At 64.6% G+C, this 17863-nt stretch overlaps 2 protein-coding genes across 2 annotated transcripts; one reads left to right on the top strand and one right to left on the bottom strand.

Annotated features, from left to right (window-relative positions):
- Window positions 1-126: 126 nt before the first annotated feature.
- CHLRE_03g200787v5 (uncharacterized protein) lies at window positions 127-2582 on the top strand. The gene is made up of 2 exons (XM_043061347.1): window positions 127-284; window positions 449-2582. Exon 2 carries the CDS (start codon window positions 486-488, stop codon window positions 759-761), a length of 276 nt encoding a protein of 91 aa, XP_042926572.1. The 5' UTR covers window positions 127-284; window positions 449-485; the 3' UTR covers window positions 762-2582.
- A 1-nt stretch (window position 2583) lies between these two features.
- Window positions 2584-17636, bottom strand: CHLRE_03g200800v5 (uncharacterized protein). The gene is made up of 33 exons (XM_043061348.1): window positions 17437-17636; window positions 17294-17330; window positions 16951-17009; window positions 16773-16837; window positions 16454-16638; window positions 16169-16252; window positions 15795-15949; window positions 15591-15643; window positions 14776-15425; window positions 14402-14565; window positions 11200-14152; window positions 10751-11031; window positions 10311-10587; window positions 9981-10124; window positions 9708-9756; window positions 9456-9544; window positions 9137-9291; window positions 8805-8877; window positions 8428-8591; window positions 8106-8218; window positions 7698-7824; window positions 7303-7506; window positions 6862-7159; window positions 5822-6591; window positions 5452-5552; window positions 5139-5189; window positions 4979-5004; window positions 4716-4835; window positions 4444-4528; window positions 4248-4264; window positions 4022-4054; window positions 3755-3857; window positions 2584-3532 (listed from the first exon to the last, which is right to left on the bottom strand). Exons 3-33 carry the CDS (start codon window positions 16953-16955, stop codon window positions 3435-3437), a joined length of 7692 nt encoding a protein of 2563 aa, XP_042926571.1. The 5' UTR covers window positions 16956-17009; window positions 17294-17330; window positions 17437-17636; the 3' UTR covers window positions 2584-3434.
- Between the last annotated feature and the right edge of the window lie 227 nt (window positions 17637-17863).

The raw sequence follows: 17863 nt of genomic DNA, 5'->3' as shown, positions 1-17863 counted from the left end.
ACTAACTATGAGCAAGAGGCGAAGAGTGCAGGCTTCATGCGTGCTGGGCGTGCAGTCCCGCATTCGCCGATCAGGCCATCACGGTGAGCCTTGGAGTCTCTGGCTCTAATATGCCTTAATCCAAATCACATGTACATGAACATCGTTTTGAGGTTTTGCTGCCTTTTATAAGTCAGCTGCTGGTCAATGGCTCATGCTCGCCAGTATTACCTCGACCGCTGAAGCATCAGGAGCAGCAGAAACAGCAGCGGTCGTACAAGCGCGGCAGCAACCGTCCGCAGCAGGTGCCTCTGCGCGCGTCCGGCCGAGGGCAGCAGTCCATCAGTGGGGCGGCCACATCGATGGGGTCTGGGCATTTAGGCTGCCGCACCGCCGCACAAACGTCCACGGGAGGGAGCAGTGGACGGGGCCGGCGGATGTGAGCACCGCAACCGCTGCTGCTGTGCAGCAGCCGCACGGGGCGTGCACTTGGCAAGGGCAAGGGCATGGCCGACAGCAGGAGCGAGCGGCCTGGGACGGCTTGCCTGCACGCCCTCCTGCCTCACCAGCTGGGTAGCCACTACCCCCTAGTGGGGCCCAACGGTGGTGCAGTGGCTGGGGCGAGTAAGGGATCCAGCGGTCTCCCGCCTCCCCTACGAGTTGCGGCTGTGCTGCGAGAGCGGGAGGCCCGGGCGTATGCGAGCAGGGGCTTGAAGCAGTGCAGCGCGGAGGCGCATGCGGAGCTGCAGCGGCGGCTGGAGCTCACGCATGCATGGCTCTGAGAGCAAGTACGATGCGTGGTGGCTGTTGGAAAGCTCGCTCTGCATGCCTTACCGGTGGCGGCGGCGGCGGCGGCTGGCAGCGGGTTGATCGGCAGGCGGCGCCAGGGAAGGCAGAAGCAGCGGCAACTTGGTGTCAGGCAGCGCGGCAACGAGCGAATCTTGGGTAAGGCGGTATCACGGCACTGGTGATGGACGCCGGTGTGCGCGACACGGAGTTTGATCTGGCCCGGGTGGATGGCGTTGGTTGCAGCAACGTGGCAGCCAAGGCCCAGGCCAACTCCGTGGTGAGGATAGATACGGCTGTGTGTGGCACCGGGTCTGGGGTACACAGCACACGGGGGACATGGCCAGATGGGATTGAGCAAGGAAAGACCATCTCAAGCCTGCAGTGAAGCTGCCCTTACCCCTCCCCTGGGCAGCAGACGACCTTCCAGTTGCATGTACACAAGCCCTGCGTGGCTGCCAAATGGGCACGAATGCCGCCGTCTGGACGGGCTTCGTCTTGTTGTTTTTTAATACATGGGCACGAATCCTGCCCACTTAAGTGCCCGTATGTAGGTTGGGTGCTTGTCGGTGCGCGACCTGGTGCTGCTTGTGCTGTTCACCTGCAAGGACGTGAAGGCAAGGCGGCGCTGGTCTGCTACCACGGGCCAGGGGTGTCGCAAGCCACTGACCGCTGCTGCTGGGTTGGCCGGCCCGGTGCGGCAAGAGCGCGGTGAGCCGGTGACCCGCGGGAGGTGGTGTGGAAGCGCGCCCGACACGGCAGGCTGCGGCTGCAGCAGCTGATGTTTGATTGCCGATTGTGAAAGCAGCGGTGGCAGGGATGGCGTGAAGTAGCCAGGAACTCAATGCTTGCTGGTGTGTGTTGGTTACTGTGCCATCCACGGGTACGACATGCCCCCACGGTATTAGGGCCATCCGTGGGTCTCGCCAACACGGCCTCCTCACGCCGAAGCAATGTGTTAAGTTTGCGCCTAGGACAGACGACCACTCAAGACGGTGTGTTGGGGCTCGCGCTGAGACAGGATCAACTTGTCCATCTAGCTCCCTACGTCGACGGACCTAGTTCCGCGACGCTTCTTGGCCGCCGACATCTTGGCCTTAGTCTCATTTATTGTAGTAGCGAGGCGCCCGCATGAGCCTGCCCGACTTTCGCATGAGCCTGCCCGTACAAAGTACGAAGCATGGGGTGCAGGGGAGACCCCTCCGGCCCTCAATCCCCATGTAAAGGAGCAGGTGGCGAATTTGAGGGAACATCGATCAAGCCCCTTGTGGCGAGAACGCACCCCCAGAAACGCTCAGTCTTTCTCACCCGAGAGGCTCTGGGGCTGTTGTGGGCACCGTGTCTTGCCGTTCCCTGAAGATGCAAGTTCTGTGGGGGACACAACAGGCGTATGTTTGTAGAAACGTGTGTACAGCAACCGATTTACGCAGGGTTGTGTTTGGCAGGCACTGCAGATGATGGAGGTTGAAGTGCGGCCTGGTGTTGCCTTGGTGTGTGTGTGATGGGACAGGGTTCAAGGCAGGTTGCCTTGGTGTGTGGGACATCAAGCTTAGCGGCAAGAGTGGAACGGCAAGCAGGACAGGCAACAATTACCCAGGCATAGTGCAGCAGAGGGGGAGCGAAGAGAAGAGAGCTAGGGCCTGGGGGGCATCCCTGGTATTGTTTGAGGACGCGGACAAGAACGGGCAGAGAGCAGTACACGGTAGACTGGGCGGTTGGGCGTGCGACTGGTCAGACGTGGCGACGCCTGTACGTACAGCCCCCGCTACGGAACGTGTACGTATGTATGTCCGGGCGGTGATGAGACTGGTTTGGTAGACCTTGGGCCTCTTACAATGATATGGTTTGGACCCAGCCCACCGTTTGTGTAGATCACCGCCCTTGTCGCCACTCGCCAGCAAAGCATGCATGCAGGGTATCATGTACAGGACCTTCATCCTATTACAACCATGCAAAAGCGTCTCTTGTTTCACAAGGATTGGGCACAGGGCTGCAGCAGTGCTCAACACAGTATCTTCAAACTGCAATCTTCAGGAATCTTCTCTGCGGAAGGTTTCGCCAGTTGCAATACGCCCCCCTTTTGGATTAAAAATGAACAGTCAAAGTTTCCAGAAGAAAGCTCGCCCACACCTAAAGGCCCACGTTCCGTAGACATCCCGTACTCGGTTGCCCTCAGGGCCACACACACCACGGCCTTAGCACTTGAGCAGCACGCGAAGATCAGATCACACTGGAGTCCCATTTTCGGCAATGTACAATGTCGGCGCCGGGCGCATTGCTCACTGCCCATCCCACTCCACGCCGAAAGTTGACGGACAATATAAGAAACAAATGCGCGCACATGTTGCGGTACGCTGCGTAATACAGCTGTCGGAAGTTCACATTCAAGTAGCCAGGTCGCAGGGGTGGCTACAGTGTCCTCGGTAGTTTAATACTAGGGGTGAAGTGCACCATTCTTGACCTTTACTTGTGAGGGCTAGCATGCAGAACGATTGCCAGTGCACCAGCCGGTAGCTGCTGTGCATATGCGCTATGCAGTTGTGTTCCGCTCCACGTCCAAGACAGGTGCCGGGCGCCTTGCATTGCACGACAAGCTCACAATGTTGATGGCACGCACGCGGCCGCCCTGCGATACACGGCTCCAGTCGCAGCAGCAGCGTGGTAAACCCCTAAAGCCCCGAGACCTGCGGCAGCGGCACCTGGCTGGGCATTGGCGGCAGAAGCGACTCGGGCAGCACCGCCCCTGACAGGAACGTCCGCATCAGGCCTGCGTGCAGCGGACAGCAAGGAGCAACGACCCCAGTCCGTCACTACCCTGCTGCCGTGATGGCCCGGTACGTATCCTACTCTCATTTGCCCAGAGTTGGTTGCCCGTCAAGTCCTTGGCGTACTAAAAATGAGCACCAATGGGGCCGCAGCCATGATTGCGGCACGACAAGAATGACCCTTTCATCAAGCAATATGAGGATGTCCCGCCCCCACTACTCGCCTTTGCCCTTGACCGGGATCTCGCCGCGAGCCTCGAACTCTTCCACGGTGGCGGCCCCAGGCAGCGGGCACGCGGCCATGAGGCCATAGGTGACCTCCGACACCTGCAGCAGCGGAAGAGAGGCAGTCGCGGAGAATGGATGACGTGCGCAACACGTTCTTGCACAATGTCTTTGCACACATCCAAAAAGCCCAGCTTAGTCCAGCGCTCAGCATTGGCCATCATGGGTGTCGGCACGCATTGCAAACACGCAGCCAGATAGCGCACCTGGATGCGGCCAGGTATGCCCGTGGACTCCATCTACGGCAGCCGCATCCGAGGAAGCCAACATGTCACGACACGAGCGGTTCATGCAAAGCAAGGGTGAGCAGCATCGAGGAAACACATATCGGTGCCGCAATCAACAACATAACATGAAAGACGCTGCCAATCACATAAGCACCGCCGTGCACAGAAGGGGGATAGATGACACCGGGAAGCTATCTAGGCTTACCCGGCTGGCAGTGTTGACTGTGTCCGCGACGAGATGCCGTAGTCCACGGCGCAGACAGCCGCGATGCAGGGCAAACGCAGGCAGGCGTCAAAATGAGGTTGCAAGGTTGCCCGTATGGTACCTTGGGGAACCCAGTCGCCCGTCACTGCTGCAAGCTTGCACGGCGGCTTGCAATGCGACCGTTGGTTGGACCAACCTGTGTCGCCGAAAAGACAGTATCGCGCCCGGTGCCGGCCCACAATGCCGCTCATCACGCGGCCGCTGTGCACTCCCACTCGGATCTGCAGAAGGCGTGAGGCGGCGCGGGCGGCACACGGGCGCACGACGTGCTGTTTCCACGAGCCTTTTGTGGGCCATGAAGTCACAGCGCTGTGCTCTGCATGTCGCTAGCAATCGTATGATCCATACGCCTGTCCTCGCGCCCGCTCTTCCCCCCTGCCAAACTCCCACCCCGCCACTCTGCCGCACCTGCACGCCCCCGCCGGTCCTGGGGTTGTACACAGTGGCGGCCGCGTGGATGATGGCCTTCCCAAACGCCACCAGCTGCGCCGCATGCGCTGGGTCTTCCACCAGCAGTCCCGTTGCGGCCTGTGAAGTGGGATGCAGGGTAAGGCACGTGACAAAGAATGATGCGTAGGTCGGGCAACAGGGACCGTCCACTGCCACAGCCGGCAGCCCGTGTCTGCTGGTCGGGCGCCAGATGTAAAGCTCCAAAGCGAACTCATGCTCACCATGTAGCAATCGCCGATGGTTTCGACTGCAAACACATGAGGACAGGGGCTCCGGTTGGTAGGGACAGGCATAACGGGTTTGTCGTGTAGCACACGCACCAAGGATTGCACCTATAGCAAACAACCTCCCATGATACGGTATACCTCCCCTCGCGCCCACCTTTGTAGACGCCCATCTCGTCAGCGATGGCGTCATACTTGCAGAAGAGCTCTGTGGCGGCATGGAAAAGCCACACATGACAGGCGGATGGCGGCACCGATACCCAACAGCTGCTCGAAACATGCAGTGCTCCAAAGCCCTCACCCCAGTGCCAACAACACACAGAGCCGCCCTTACCGAAGCGCCCCTACGAACCTTGCATAGCAGCCCTCAACCCAGTGCCACCGCCACCGCAGTGGCCACAATGTCCTGCTGAGGCGCCCTCTTTGTAGTTGCCCCCCCCCAAAAGGAGACCCTGCCGAGCCGCCCTCACCGTGCAGCAGCAGCATCACCTCCTCCGCCTCCACCTCCTGCGCCAGGCTTGTCCAGCCCACGATGTCCGCGAACAGCACCGACACGCCGCCGTGCCACTGCCTGCGAGCCACACGAGGACAGGCACACACACGTACACGCAGCAGTGTCATCAACACAAGAAATCTTGCGGGGCTGGGGTCTCAACGCATACAGGCCGCGGCCTCGTGGATCAGGCTCCGTACAACTCTTGTCCTGTCCCGCATGTTGTACTCGTACAGCGGGGCCGCACAGCCGCCATAAGCCAGGCGCCACGCCACCTTCCGCCCCCATCCTCCTCCCGCCCATCACCACCTAATACCACCCCAACCAAACGCGCGACCCACACATACTTGTAGACAATGTCGCCGGTGCTGCCGATGGCGCCAAGATAGGCACCCGCGTTGCCAATGGGCGAGCCAGTGCCGCCGCCATCACCACTGCCAAGGCTGTTGCCCATGCCCGCACTGGTTGCCACAACCCGCGCTAGGGCGCTAGCAGACGCGCCAGGCATTGCCACAGCAGATGACTGCGCCGCAAAGGCCGAGACACGAGCGTCCATGCGTCCGGTCGCTGAGAGCCCCCGAGCCTCCCCGGCCTCTCCACCAGATGCACCGCCGTCGCCCTCCGGGACACGGTCCAGATTGCCGCCGCCACCGCCGCCGCCGCCGCCGCCAGGAGACTCTGGCGTCTGCAGGGAAAGCGCGGCGTCGCCAAGCTGTGTACGGTTGTGTGCGCCGTGCCCGTTTGCCACACCGCCCACGCCTCCTGTCATCAGCGCCGAAGCGGTATGGCTCTGCCCAGTGCCGCTGCCGCCGACCTCAGCCGAGCCGGCCAAAGCGAGGCCGCGGAAGGAACCACCCACGCCGCTGCCGTGCCCGCCACCGCCACCGCCAGCACCACCACCGCCCGCAAGGCTGGACGGCAGCGCGCCGGAGCCAGAGACGTTGGCGTAGGCTGCGGCGGGCGCAGCACCGAAGCCGGAGACCAGCATGCTGTTGCCGCTGGCGGCAGAAGCGGCAGCGCCAGCAGCGCTTGGCGTGTTGGGGTATGACACGCGATTGAGGCGCGGCGCCATCTTCTTGGACATGAGCGCGTCTGCCACATTGGAGGGCAGCACGTCCTGCACGCGTGTGTACACGGATATGTGGGTCGGTGTGTTTGCAAATGCACGCCGGTGTGACGTGTTCTTCCAGGTTTAAGATTAGATAGGCCCTGCCTTCATACGGCGGCACACCTAACGCCGCGTGCGCTAACAAGGCGTACAGCGAGGCCCTAGACGCCTGTCCAATCCCAGCCGCGATCCCAATCCCGACTTCAATCCCAATCCCCAGCCTATACCCACGGCCCCCAAACTGCCTTGCATCCGGACCAGGCTGTTGCCCCAACTCACATACAAGATCTCCTCTCCCGCCCGGTACTCTGCCAGCATGTGCCGCAGGTGCAGCGCGCCTCCCAGCGCATGCGCCACGTCCGCACTCAGCGACAGCAGCCCACAGTCCAACTCCCCGTGCACCGGGCTCAGCACCAACAGTGCTCCCACAAGCGAGCCACTGCTGTTGGCGGTGCCGTTGCTGCCGCCGCCGAGGCCGGTGGAGGTGCCGGCGCTGCCGAGGCCGGCCACAGGCACCACCGCCACGTTGGAGGCGGAGGTGGCGGCGAGCAGCCAATCCAGAGGGGGGCAGCCGGCCCTGCGTGTGTGTGTGTGTGTGGCGTCATAGCGGTGTCATAAGAATGGTGTCATGCATCCTAATCATCCATGTGCGTTGTGTTCAGTTGCAATGGTGCGGCCCTGCCTGCTGTCAGACACGCCTCGCAACCAGCCCGCACCCACCATCGCCCCACGGCGGGCCCCACGTCCGTGGCCACTACCAGCTCCTGCGGCCGGCTCAGCGCCGCCACCACCGCAGTGGCGCACTGCCACGCGCCCGCCGCGCCACCGCTGCAGGCGACCAGCGAGCGCAGGCAGCCCTGCTCGTGGATGGGCACAAGCAGCGTGGCCGGCATCAGGCCGCCGCCGGCCGCTGCGGGGTCGCACCTGCGCAGCAGGAATGGAGGGCGTGCACACACACATGTGGTCAGCAACGTGAGCGGCGTGCAAAGAGGTCAGGTTGCCGTGTGCATGCAAGCCTAGCACGCGCACTGACTGCAGTGCGCAACACCGGCCTCGGCAGGCGTGCAACACGTGGGACCGCAGAGCGCCGCGGTCGGCGCGGTCGGGGCGCTCACCACCAGCCGCCAGCGCCCTCCTCGCCAGCTGCCGCCATGTACTGGGGCGGCGGCGCACACCAGGCGAATGCGCTGCTGCCCATGAGACGGGCATACTGAGGCAGCACCGCCAGGTACACCGAGCAGCCTGCGTCGGGTGAGTGCAGCGGGGCAGGTGTGGACGGAGCGTGGCTGCAGGGGCGGCGGCTATTGGGAAACTTCCACACAGCGTGGGAAGCCGCCGCGTGGGCTGCAATGCCGCCCACGCCAGCCAGTCGGCAGGCAGTACATTCCTAGCACCCCACCCGTATCTCCTTTAGGCGGTATGTGACATGTGTACATGTAGCCGCCGTCTTGGCCTGCTGCGCTTTGGTATCTCTGGTTGCCCTACTGCAATGGTGAAAACACCCCCCCCCTCGCCCCGCTCACGGCTGTACATGTCGCGTGTCTCCGCCTCCAGGGTGCCCAGCAGCTCGTCCACGTCCGTCTCACGCGCCGCCACGTCATGCAGCACCGCAAGCGCGGCGCCGTGCTGCCGGTACCTGCAACACGTGAAAGCGTTGCACACGGGCACCACACATGCGGTGGCGGCCAGCCTCAGACCAACCACCAGTCCACCACCAACAACTGCCGTGCCCTCACACAACACCTTAACGCCCCCTCCTTCCCATGTCCTGTCCAAGCAGCTCTCACGCGCTCCCACCCCACGCGCCCTCTGCCTCCTCTTCCTCTCCAACCACCTCCGCCTCACCACTCGGCGTCGCGGCCCTGGCTCTCGTGGCTGACCAGGTGTACGGCGCGCAGTATGGCCACCAGCACCGCCGCGCTCAGGCCGCCCACCAGGCTGTAGCTGACGGCGGGCGGCAGCGGCTCGCCGTGCCGGAAGTAGCCCTGGCTGGTGCTCACCACCGCGTCCTAAAGAGGGCGGGCGGGCAGGAAGGGGAAAGGAGACAGAGGAGAGGGGAAATGGGCGGAGAGGGTGATGGGTGGTGACAAGATGGGTGGCGGCATGGGCAGAGAGGCACGGGCGGAGGCACGGGCGTGCCTCTGCCCTTATCTGCAGTGTGCCGCGGGTACACCTCGCCGCCGCCAATGCGTGTACCACACACAAACGGTAAAGACACCCACCTGCAGCACCCCGACCAGGTCCGTCACCAGCGCCACCTCGCCGCCACGCCAGCGGTCCAGATCCACAATACCGCTGTGTGGGTAAGGCGAGGCACGTGAGTGCGCAGCAGTTTAGGGCGGGTTCGGTAAACATGCGAGGGCGGGAGACCCCAAGCACAAGGCACGGTGGAAAACAATGGCGCGAAGCACAACATCAGCATACGATCAACAGCTTGTTCTGGTTTGACCTGCATAGCGCGCAGAACCCTTTCGCCTTCCGCATTGCTCCTGGTCACTACAGTACCGGTATCGACCGCTGTCTGCGGCTTTTGAGCTACGGACGCGGGCCCTACCTGGTGGCGGCGTGCAGCAGTCCCAGCGCCGCCAACCCAAGGGCCACGGCGCCGTCCGCGGTGGCCAGGCAGCGCAGCAGCCAGCGCTGGGGCGCAGGCAGTTGCCGGCCCGAGGCGTGCGCCGCCGCGGTGGCGATGTTGGCGGCGGGGACCGCCTGCGACAGTGGCGATGATGCAGCGGCATTGACATTGTGTTTTAGCGTGCGGCAGGGGATTTTCCAGGCGGGCGTGGTGGAGGCCACGCCGTGTATCCCTGCCTCCCTCCTCAGTTCTCACTCTCTTTCCTCCCTGCCCCATTCGCGGCCCGCTGCCTGCTCACCCGACTCATGAGCATGTGCGCCGCCACGTAGCCGCCCACTGACAGCACCGCCACCCGGATGAGCGGGTGCAGGTGGCCCGCGTACGACACTGTGAGGGGGCGACAGGGCGCACGGGCACCGGGGCCGGGGGGACACGCGTGTCATGGGTGCAGGCAGGCGATTGCCCTTCAGCCCAGCAACCTCCTCTCTCAAGAGCAGCATGAATGACTTCCGCGCCATGTTTCGCATGACCAGTATTGCCAACTGCCTACCTGCTGCGTTGGCGGACTCCGTGTCGTACAGCATGGCTGCGTGGTGCACCTGCGGACGCCGTGTGGTGAGCGCGTGCTGAGTCAGCGTGGCCGCCGTCAGGGGCCACAAGCCCCTACCTGCGCACTTCTGCGCGCTCCACTGCCCCGACCCCCTCAGTACCCCGTGCAGGCACGCCCTCATACACATGTGTACCCCGTTCCTCTCAGTGCCCCGCGCAGGCACGCCCCCATGCAACTGCAAACAGTACACGGCAACGGCATGCTGGCACGCACCAGTGTCGCCAGCCTTAGCGCCATGGCCCAGGTGAACACGGCGGGCGGCAGCTCCAGCAGCCGCCACAGCGCCGCCGCCAGGAACAGCGCGTACAGCGGGCGACCCGGGCTGCCCAGGCACACGCCCAGGCCCTCAAGCACGAACTGCAGACGTGTGAGCAAAACACAAACGTGCTGACGCAGTTTCGTCACGTTTGGTCCCACGTGCCCGGTACGCCCTGGAAGGAAGCTGTGAAGCCTCCAGAACTCGACGCAGCCACCCGCACGCTTTTCATGCACAGCCACCACCCAATCTGTTGTCAACAACAGCACAGCCACCGGCGGTCTTACCAGGCGGACCTCCTCGCACAAGATGAGCATGACAGGCCACAGCACGTGCCGCCACGACCGGAATGCCCGCGGCGCCAGGAAGGGCAGCGCTGCCAGTACCAGGTCGAACGCGGTGAGGCAGTCGTGCAGCAGCAACACGCGGCCCAGGGCGGTGAGGCCGCCGCCGTGGCCCGGCGAGTGGCGCAGAGCAGGGACGGTGGAGAGGCCCGACGGCGCCCAGCTCAGGCCGTTGCGCGCCACGAAGCCGCAGGTGTCGCTTGAGAGGTCGGATGCCGTCCTGGGGGCGGCGTGGCGTGGCGGGATGATGGTGGCAAAGGTGAAATGACGCTGTGCTCGCGCAAGGCAAAGGCGCTGAGCGTTTGGCAACATCAGGGATGTGCATGAAAAGGCCAAGTAGGACAAGACAGGATGGCGTAGCATCGTCTGAAACGTCAACTTACTTGCACCGTGGCCGAAGAATGTCAAGCACAAGCGCGTAGATGGGCAGAGCGCTGTGCACCACAACCACAAGGCGCAGCAGCGCAGCCGCGCGATCGCGAAACGCGAACTTGCTGACGCAGCCCGCGGCGTTAGAACCCCCAACAGCGCCGCCCTGTTGCATCTGCAGCTCACGCTCGCGCTCGCGCTCCGCAGCGCGGGCGCGCGCCGCCACGGCGGCGGGCGAGTTGGAGTCCGCGAGCAGGCGGCGGCGGCTGTCGGACGTCTTGAAGGTGGAGTACCGCTGCAAAATGGGCGAGTTGCACACGTTGAGTGCGTTGCTTGCAAACGCGGGCAACATATCACAGACATTGTTGGCAATCGCCCAACCTACCTGCACAAGTCCAACCGTTGCCTGTTTAGGCAGGCACTTAGGAATACTGTGTTCCCCTTCCTCGTGCCGTCAGCTCACCTGGATGAAGGGCGCCAGAGTCCGCTGCGCTTCCGCCGGGTCCCAGCCCGACACCATCTCCGCAGGAAGCGGCGGCAGTGGCTGCGGCACTCCCTGGCTGCCGCGCATCCGCGCCACCCATGCCGACAAGTACTGAGACAGCCACCGCCACGGCCACGACCATGGCCAGCCCCGCGCGTCCGCCGAATCCCCAGCCGCATCAGCGGCTTCGTCCCCCACTGGCGCGGTGGCAGCCACACCGGGGCCAACGCCGCCTTCAGCGGGGTCAACGGCGGCAGCATCTTCCTGCTCGGCTGGCGTCACCGCCGACTTGCATGCAATGGACAGCTTGGGGGCTGCAGCTGCGTCGCCACCAGCGTCCATAGCAGCTTGCTCCACACCAGACACGCCTGACGGCCGTGCCGCTTCTGGTGCTGCCCCCATTGAGACTATCACCGCGTTGTTGTCTGCCTGGACGTCCGTGAGCTGTTCCTGCAGCCCGTTTGCAGGCTGGTCTCTCCCCCCTGGTTTGTCCGCCTGCTCCTCCGGTGCCGCAAGCCTCGACTCCAACTCTCCACCAAAGCTCAGCTCGCCTCCTTTGCCGCCCCCAAACGCCGCTGCGGCGGCAGCAGCCGCCACAGTGCCGGTTGTGACCGCCGCGTCCTGCCGTCCCTGAGGCCGCAGCGCGTCAAGCTCACCATCCATGGACCCTAGCAGCCCCAAGCTCCGCGCGTCCCCCATCATGCTGCCTGACGGCGCAGATGCCAGCTGCCGCGCGCCGTCATTGTCGTCGGCTGCCTCGGGCATGGCCGGCCGAAGCAGCAGCGAGGCAGCCGTGCCCTCGCCGCGGCTGAAGTGCCGCCCCGGGTTCTGCGGGTCCTGCTCGTTCGTATCGTTGTCAGGCTCCGGTTGCGGCTGCTGGTGCGGGTCCGGCACAAGCAGCAGCATTGCCTGGGGATGCGACTGCAGCTGAACCAGCTTTTCGCTCGCTGACGAGCCGACTAGTGCTGATATGGTCATGGAGCTTCCTGCCGCGTCCTCCCCGGACGGCGGAGCCGGGCCTTTGCCAATGGATGCCGCAGAGCCTGCTGCAGCAGCAGCAGCAGCAGCAGCTGTTGAGGCAAGCTCCGCCGCCCCTCCTGCGGCCTCGTCCGCAATTCTGGTCAACCCCAGGGCAGTGAACGGCCGCGATCCAGACCCTGCCGAGCACTGAGGGGCGCTGCTGGAGGATACCACCATGCCGGCTACAGTTGCGATGCCCTCTGCCGCGCGGACCATTGCCTCTAGTCCAGACGATGTGCCCGTGCCGGTGCGCGAGAAGGGGCTGCGCGCGGTGGGCGTCGGCCCCGTGCGCGAGTTCGGTGAAGCTGGTGGGGATCCGGTCAAGTTGGAGGCCCCGCGGCTGAGTGAGTTGCTGCGCGAGTGTAAGGCTGCGGCAGCCAGTGCTCCGCCGCCGCTGGCGTTGGACAGGAGTGGAAGCGGCGAGAGCCCGCTGGCGGCGTCGCCGGCGACAGGGAGCGGCGCGCTGTTGCCGTCAGGAGGCACCTCGCTGATGCATGCAGGCACGGCGTCTGCGGCGACCGCCACCGAGGCGGCGGTCGTTGCGGCCCGTGTCGGAGAGGCCAAATCAGTTGCCGGTGGTGGTGGCACAGATGGGGCTGCGCTGGCTTCCGGAGCTGCTGAGGGAATGGCGGCGGCTAGAATGGCGGCGGCGGCCGCAGTAGAGGCAGCAGCCGGCACAGCCGCCGTGGTGGTAGTTGCCCCGGCTGCCTGAGCGGGTGACTGATTGGTGCTGTCTTTTGCAATGGCTGGGGGCAGGTGTGACCCTGCTGCTTGATGCGGGGAGTAGGACGCGAGTGTGAATGCGGAGGGCAGGACGCCGCCGTCCGCGTGCAGCAGGTGCGGCATTGGCTGCAACGACGGCACCGGCGGCGCTGGAGCTTTGGGCGAGTTCGGTAACAGCGATGCGTGCTGCGCCATGAGCGGCGCAGTCGCCTGCGGCACTCGGAGCTGACGGAACGAGTGCGACCGCAGCCCAGCGGCAGCGGCAGCGGCAGCTGCGCCAACGCTGTGGCCGACCCCTGCGCCGCTACCGTAGCCGGCAGGAAAGATAGCGCTGCCCAGCATGTGACTGCTGCCAAACAAGCTGCCGCCATGATGCACGGAGCCGTCGTCCAGGTTCCCGAAGGTGAAGCCAGCCATGCTCCCGCCTGCCGCCGCCAGGCCGAGGCTGCTGGCGCCGGCGCCCCCAAGCCCGCCGCCCATGCCGCCGGCAGCCGGCGCGCCCGAGGCGCGTGCCATCGCCGCGGCCCGTCCGTGCGTGCCGTAGCGCTTTCGCACCATGGCCCAATGCCGCCTCAGGTCCACCTCAGAGCCCAGGCCCAACCCAGCACCACTACCACTCGCCATGCCCGAGAGCCGGTGCAGTGCTCCATGGCTGTCGCTCGCCAGACCGCCGTGGGAGCCCGTGAAGCCGACCCCACCCACGCCGTTTGCGGCGCCGGCGCCTCCAGCCCCCATCGCACCGCTCATCCACGCCGCAACCGCAGCTGCGCCAGCCGCGCCGCCGTCGAGCGACGCCGCCCTGCCTGTGCCGCCGCCGGCGCCCACCAAGCGGTACCTGGGCACCCGGCTTACCAGATGCAGCAGCACACTACCCAGCCACCCCAGCGGATAGATCACCAGCGGCCGCAGCAGCTGCAGCAGCGACGCAGCCTTCTCCGGCCCGCTCCCGCCTCCCTCGCTGCTCGCTGCCGCCGGCGCTTGGGGCGGCCCGCGCGTGACCAGTATGTAGGCGTGCATGAGCGCCCACGCGGCGGTCATGGCGCCCGTGGAGCGCGCGTGCAGCCGCTGCGGCGCGTCGGCGGCCAGGGCGTTGACGCAGTTGAAGAGGAAGGACCGCTCCACGTGCATGTCGTGCATGCCCGGCGGCTCCAGCAGCAGCGCCGAGGCACGCACCGTCAGCGTCAGCGCCCTGCGTGCGTGGGCGCATAGCCGGTGAGGGCAGGTCAGGGCAGCGGCGCTGCGCTCTGCGTACCGTGCTTGAAAGCCCTTGTGGCAAATGTGTCTCGAGCAATGTGTCGTGCCCCGGCCGCGGTACCTCAGGCCCTTCATGAAAACCACACCAGCCCCCGCCGCAGGCCGTGCTCCATCCGTAACCCCACCGCTGCCAGTGAAACCCACTGCACAGCCCCACTCCAACGCCCCATCCCGGCCCCCTCACCAGTTGAAGGTGTTCATGGCGTCGCCCCATCGTGCATATACCACCGGCGCGGTCAGCGCCACCAGCGGCACCACGCCGTACAGCGCCGCACCCAACGTGGTCAGGTGCACGGAGCCCCAATACCGCCACACCGACTCGCCGCGCCGCCGGCAGTCCCGCACCACCTGTGACGCATGCCGCGGGCGTCGTCACACAGTGCGTTACTTGCCATATGCTGCGGCGGTGCAGGTGAACCCACGCATGCGCAGCCGGGGCACCCAGTTTCACCTCATCGCGGCACATTTGCCGAGGCAGATCAAGATCCCAGCATGCACCCTCGCCACCGACCACCGGGCCCTCGCCCAGCAACCTCCTCTACAGTACAGTCCACGCACCTGCGCCGCGTGCGCCGCGAGGTAGGCGAAAGCAAAGGCCCGGATCACACACAGCTTGACCAGATGGACATGATGGATGCGCACCACGTCCCCTCCTCCTCCTCCTCTTCCGCCCCACACGCCCCGGAAGCCGCCGCCTCCGGAGCTGCTGCCGCCAAGATCTGCCGTCAGCGCCGCCGCATGCCGCCCCAGCCGCCCGTCTGAGGCCGCCTGTTGCTCCATGCCCAACCCTATCCCCGCGCCCATGGCGTGCGAGTGCACGCCATCTACCGACATGCGGATCGGCGTGCCCACTGCTGACGTGCCAGGGCTAGCCAGGGCGGCGGTGCTGCCGGCCGTCCCGCCTGTTGTGATGGCGCCAGTGCCTGTGTGTCCCGCATCCGTCAGCACGGAGTGCAGGGGCCTGGCAACGGCGCCCTGGGAGTAGGCGGCTGCTGCCGAGGCGGCGTTGGCGCCCCCAGGGCCGCTGCTCGTCATGTGCGCTAGTGTGCTGGAGCCGCCGGCTCCCGCTCCAGCAGCCGTTCCGAACCTGCTGATGGCTCCGTCCCACTCCGTGGCGTCGTGCTGAGAGTGGGAGGGGTGCTGCTGCAGGCCGCCGGCAGGCAACGTTGCCTCGTCCTCGGAGACCGTGGGCAGGTCAGCAGAGCGGCCTGCACGGCGGCAGCCAGAGCGTTGCGTGTGTTTGTCAGTTGATGCCACGCAGGCCGTGCGTTGTAGTGGTTGATAAGCGGGGGACACTCGCGAGCTAAAGCGCTGTAGCACATTGGAACGTGCTTCTGCTGCAACCTGTACGGCACAGCAGTGACAACACCCACCTAGCGGCCGGGCTCCAGCCCAGTTGGGCGCCGGCCCCATCAGCGCGAGGTACCTGTGAGTGGCGTGGGTGGAGCACGCGCGCATGAGACCGGGCGACTTGGTGGCCAGTTTACAGCCCACGCAGCATCGCACTCTCTAGTGCTGCCAAGACCGCGCACGTCAAGTTGCAGCATCCGCCCCAGGCACCCGCCCCGCACGCTCACAGGCTGTTGACCGCCAGCAGGCACACGAACGTGGCCATGAATTTGAGCGTCTCCGTGGGCAGGTCCACCTCGGGCGGCAGGGGGCTGTGCAGGTGGCCGCTGAGGCACACCAGCGCTGTCAGCCCCATGTGCGCCAGGAAGTCCTTCTGCGAGTCCTGTTATTATCGACTCGGCCGGGGCGGCCAGTAGCATGGTAGCGGGCGTAGCGACTAAGCAGCATCGGCGGCGTGCGTGCAAGATCATGAGCGCAATAGCGCACGCCCGGGTCCCTTCCTCCTCAGCCCCATTGTGCCGCCCCAAGCCGCCCGCCCAGCAGCCCAGTAGTAATCTGCACTCCTCACACACACACACAGGCCGTAGTGCCCCGCCCTTACCTGCTGCACCATGAGCCCCAGACCCATGAGTAGGAACTCCTGCTTGAACGCTTTGGTGCGCACCGTGGCGCACTCGCTGGTGGCCTGGGACGTGGGAAGAGCACACGGAGTTGGCAGGCACCTCAGTCAGTCTTTCCCATAAGCCATCTGTGCCCGCACGCCCCAACACTTCAACATCCCGCACCCCCGCACGCCTCCCTAAACCTTTGCCCGCTGACTGCTGCACGCCTCGATCCCCACATTTCGGCCAGCCCGCGCAAGCCCGCGCCCCCTCCGCCAACTCACCTGCATGATGAGTCCGAGCAGCCTCAACGAGAGCGACACGTGGTGCACACGGCTGCGCTCGGCCAGGTAGGCCCGTGGCGACAGCATGGCCAGCCACTGCAGCGCCAGGTTGGCAAGCAGCGGCACCAGCAGCCCCGTGAAGGCGATCAGGTGGCCGGGCAGCGGGTGCCGGCCGGTGCCCACGCCTGAAGGGCAATGCATGGTGGCGGGCCACGGGTGTCACACGGCAGAGTGAAGCAGTCTGTGTGGTGGGACGGAGATGGTCCCTGCCCTTGCTCAGTGCCCAGGCAAAGGTACACTGGACGTTAACGTCACTTACGATATCCCTCCCATAGCCGGTACACGAAGAGGAGGTTGAGGGATTGAACCACGAAGGCGAGAGCCCTGCGCGACCGTGACACGAAAACCGGCGTACAGGACCGTGTGATGACTTGCGTTTGTAAGCATGCACGGCGACTCCCGAGCAGTCTACACGTTCAACTAGGTGCCGTACTTACCGCATGCAGACGATCCGCTTAAGCAGGGCCCCTTGCGCGGCGTCGTGAGCGGGCGACGGCTGCAGCATTATGAATGATTCCAGCAGTTTTGGAGGGGATAGTACTCTTACTTAATCGGGTTTGCCTTGCTGGGGCTTGCCTTGTGTGGGCATTGTCGCTAGCTACGCGTTGCAGCACGTTCGTCAAGGGTAAATGCAAGTGAACTAGGCGCCTTGTGCTTGAGTGGCATGCTCGTGGGAGCACGCGTGGCCGGCCCCGCTTCGGGAGGCCAGGGTGGCCCCGGCCCAGGCCGGGCACTTTCTGAGTGCTTCCCATGTAAGAACCGGTTGAAGGGGTGCCGCACCTTTCTTCCCGATACCGATGCCCAGCTCGACAGAGGCCTGACACAAAGCAGCGCAACATCGTAGTCAGCGAGAACCTTCCCTGCTTACTGACCTTAGTCCGCATGTCTTCCATGTGGGCTGTTCATTTATCCCATGCTTTTACCTTTCGCCGCCTGCATTCGACCATGCTGCCCAGCCTGTGGTCAGCCCGACTTGAAATGCAGAGACTCCGAGCCAAATACACTCCAACAACCTGAGCCTTTCCATTACGTCTTCTCGTGTTACCCCTTAAGCCATTGCTTACGTGATCCCGCGAGCGACTTGCGCGCCTTCACAGGTATTGTCAAATGATGTTCATTTTTCTGATATACAATAAAATGAAGCAAGATGACAAGCTTATGATAAGCTGGATTTGGAGCGGAAGTTGGCTCACTCATCCGGCAGGGGCGATGGTGGGCCCTCATAGCATCGACGCAAGGAACGAACATGCCGTATTGTGCCTCCCATCCTTTGCTGCAAGCCCAACAAGTTAAATAACTCGTGCTGGGATCTGCTGGCACATGCTGCTGGCAGCATACGCACGCGCGAAC

The sequence above is a fragment of the Chlamydomonas reinhardtii genome, chromosome 3 (genome assembly GCF_000002595.2).
Source record: "Chlamydomonas reinhardtii strain CC-503 cw92 mt+ chromosome 3, whole genome shotgun sequence".
NCBI classification, from domain to species: Eukaryota; Viridiplantae; Chlorophyta; class Chlorophyceae; order Chlamydomonadales; family Chlamydomonadaceae; genus Chlamydomonas; species Chlamydomonas reinhardtii.
Note: the sequence above shows the minus strand (reverse complement) of the source record. Positions and strands in the feature narration are given on the sequence as shown.

Excerpts from the sequence above, each read along its gene's own strand:
- CHLRE_03g200787v5 (XM_043061347.1), top strand. The coding sequence starts at position 486 with ATGGCCGACAGCAGGAGCGAGCGGCCTGGGACGGCTTGCCTGCACGCC.
- CHLRE_03g200800v5 (XM_043061348.1), bottom strand. Across the intron at positions 15,426-15,590 it reads GGCTGGAGCCCGGCCGCTAG|GCCGCTCTGCTGACCTGCCC; the intron begins GTGGGTGTTGTC and ends GCCGCCGTGCAG. Across the intron at positions 8,878-9,136 it reads CTGCTGCACGCCGCCACCAG|CGGTATTGTGGATCTGGACC; the intron begins GTAGGGCCCGCG and ends TTACCCACACAG.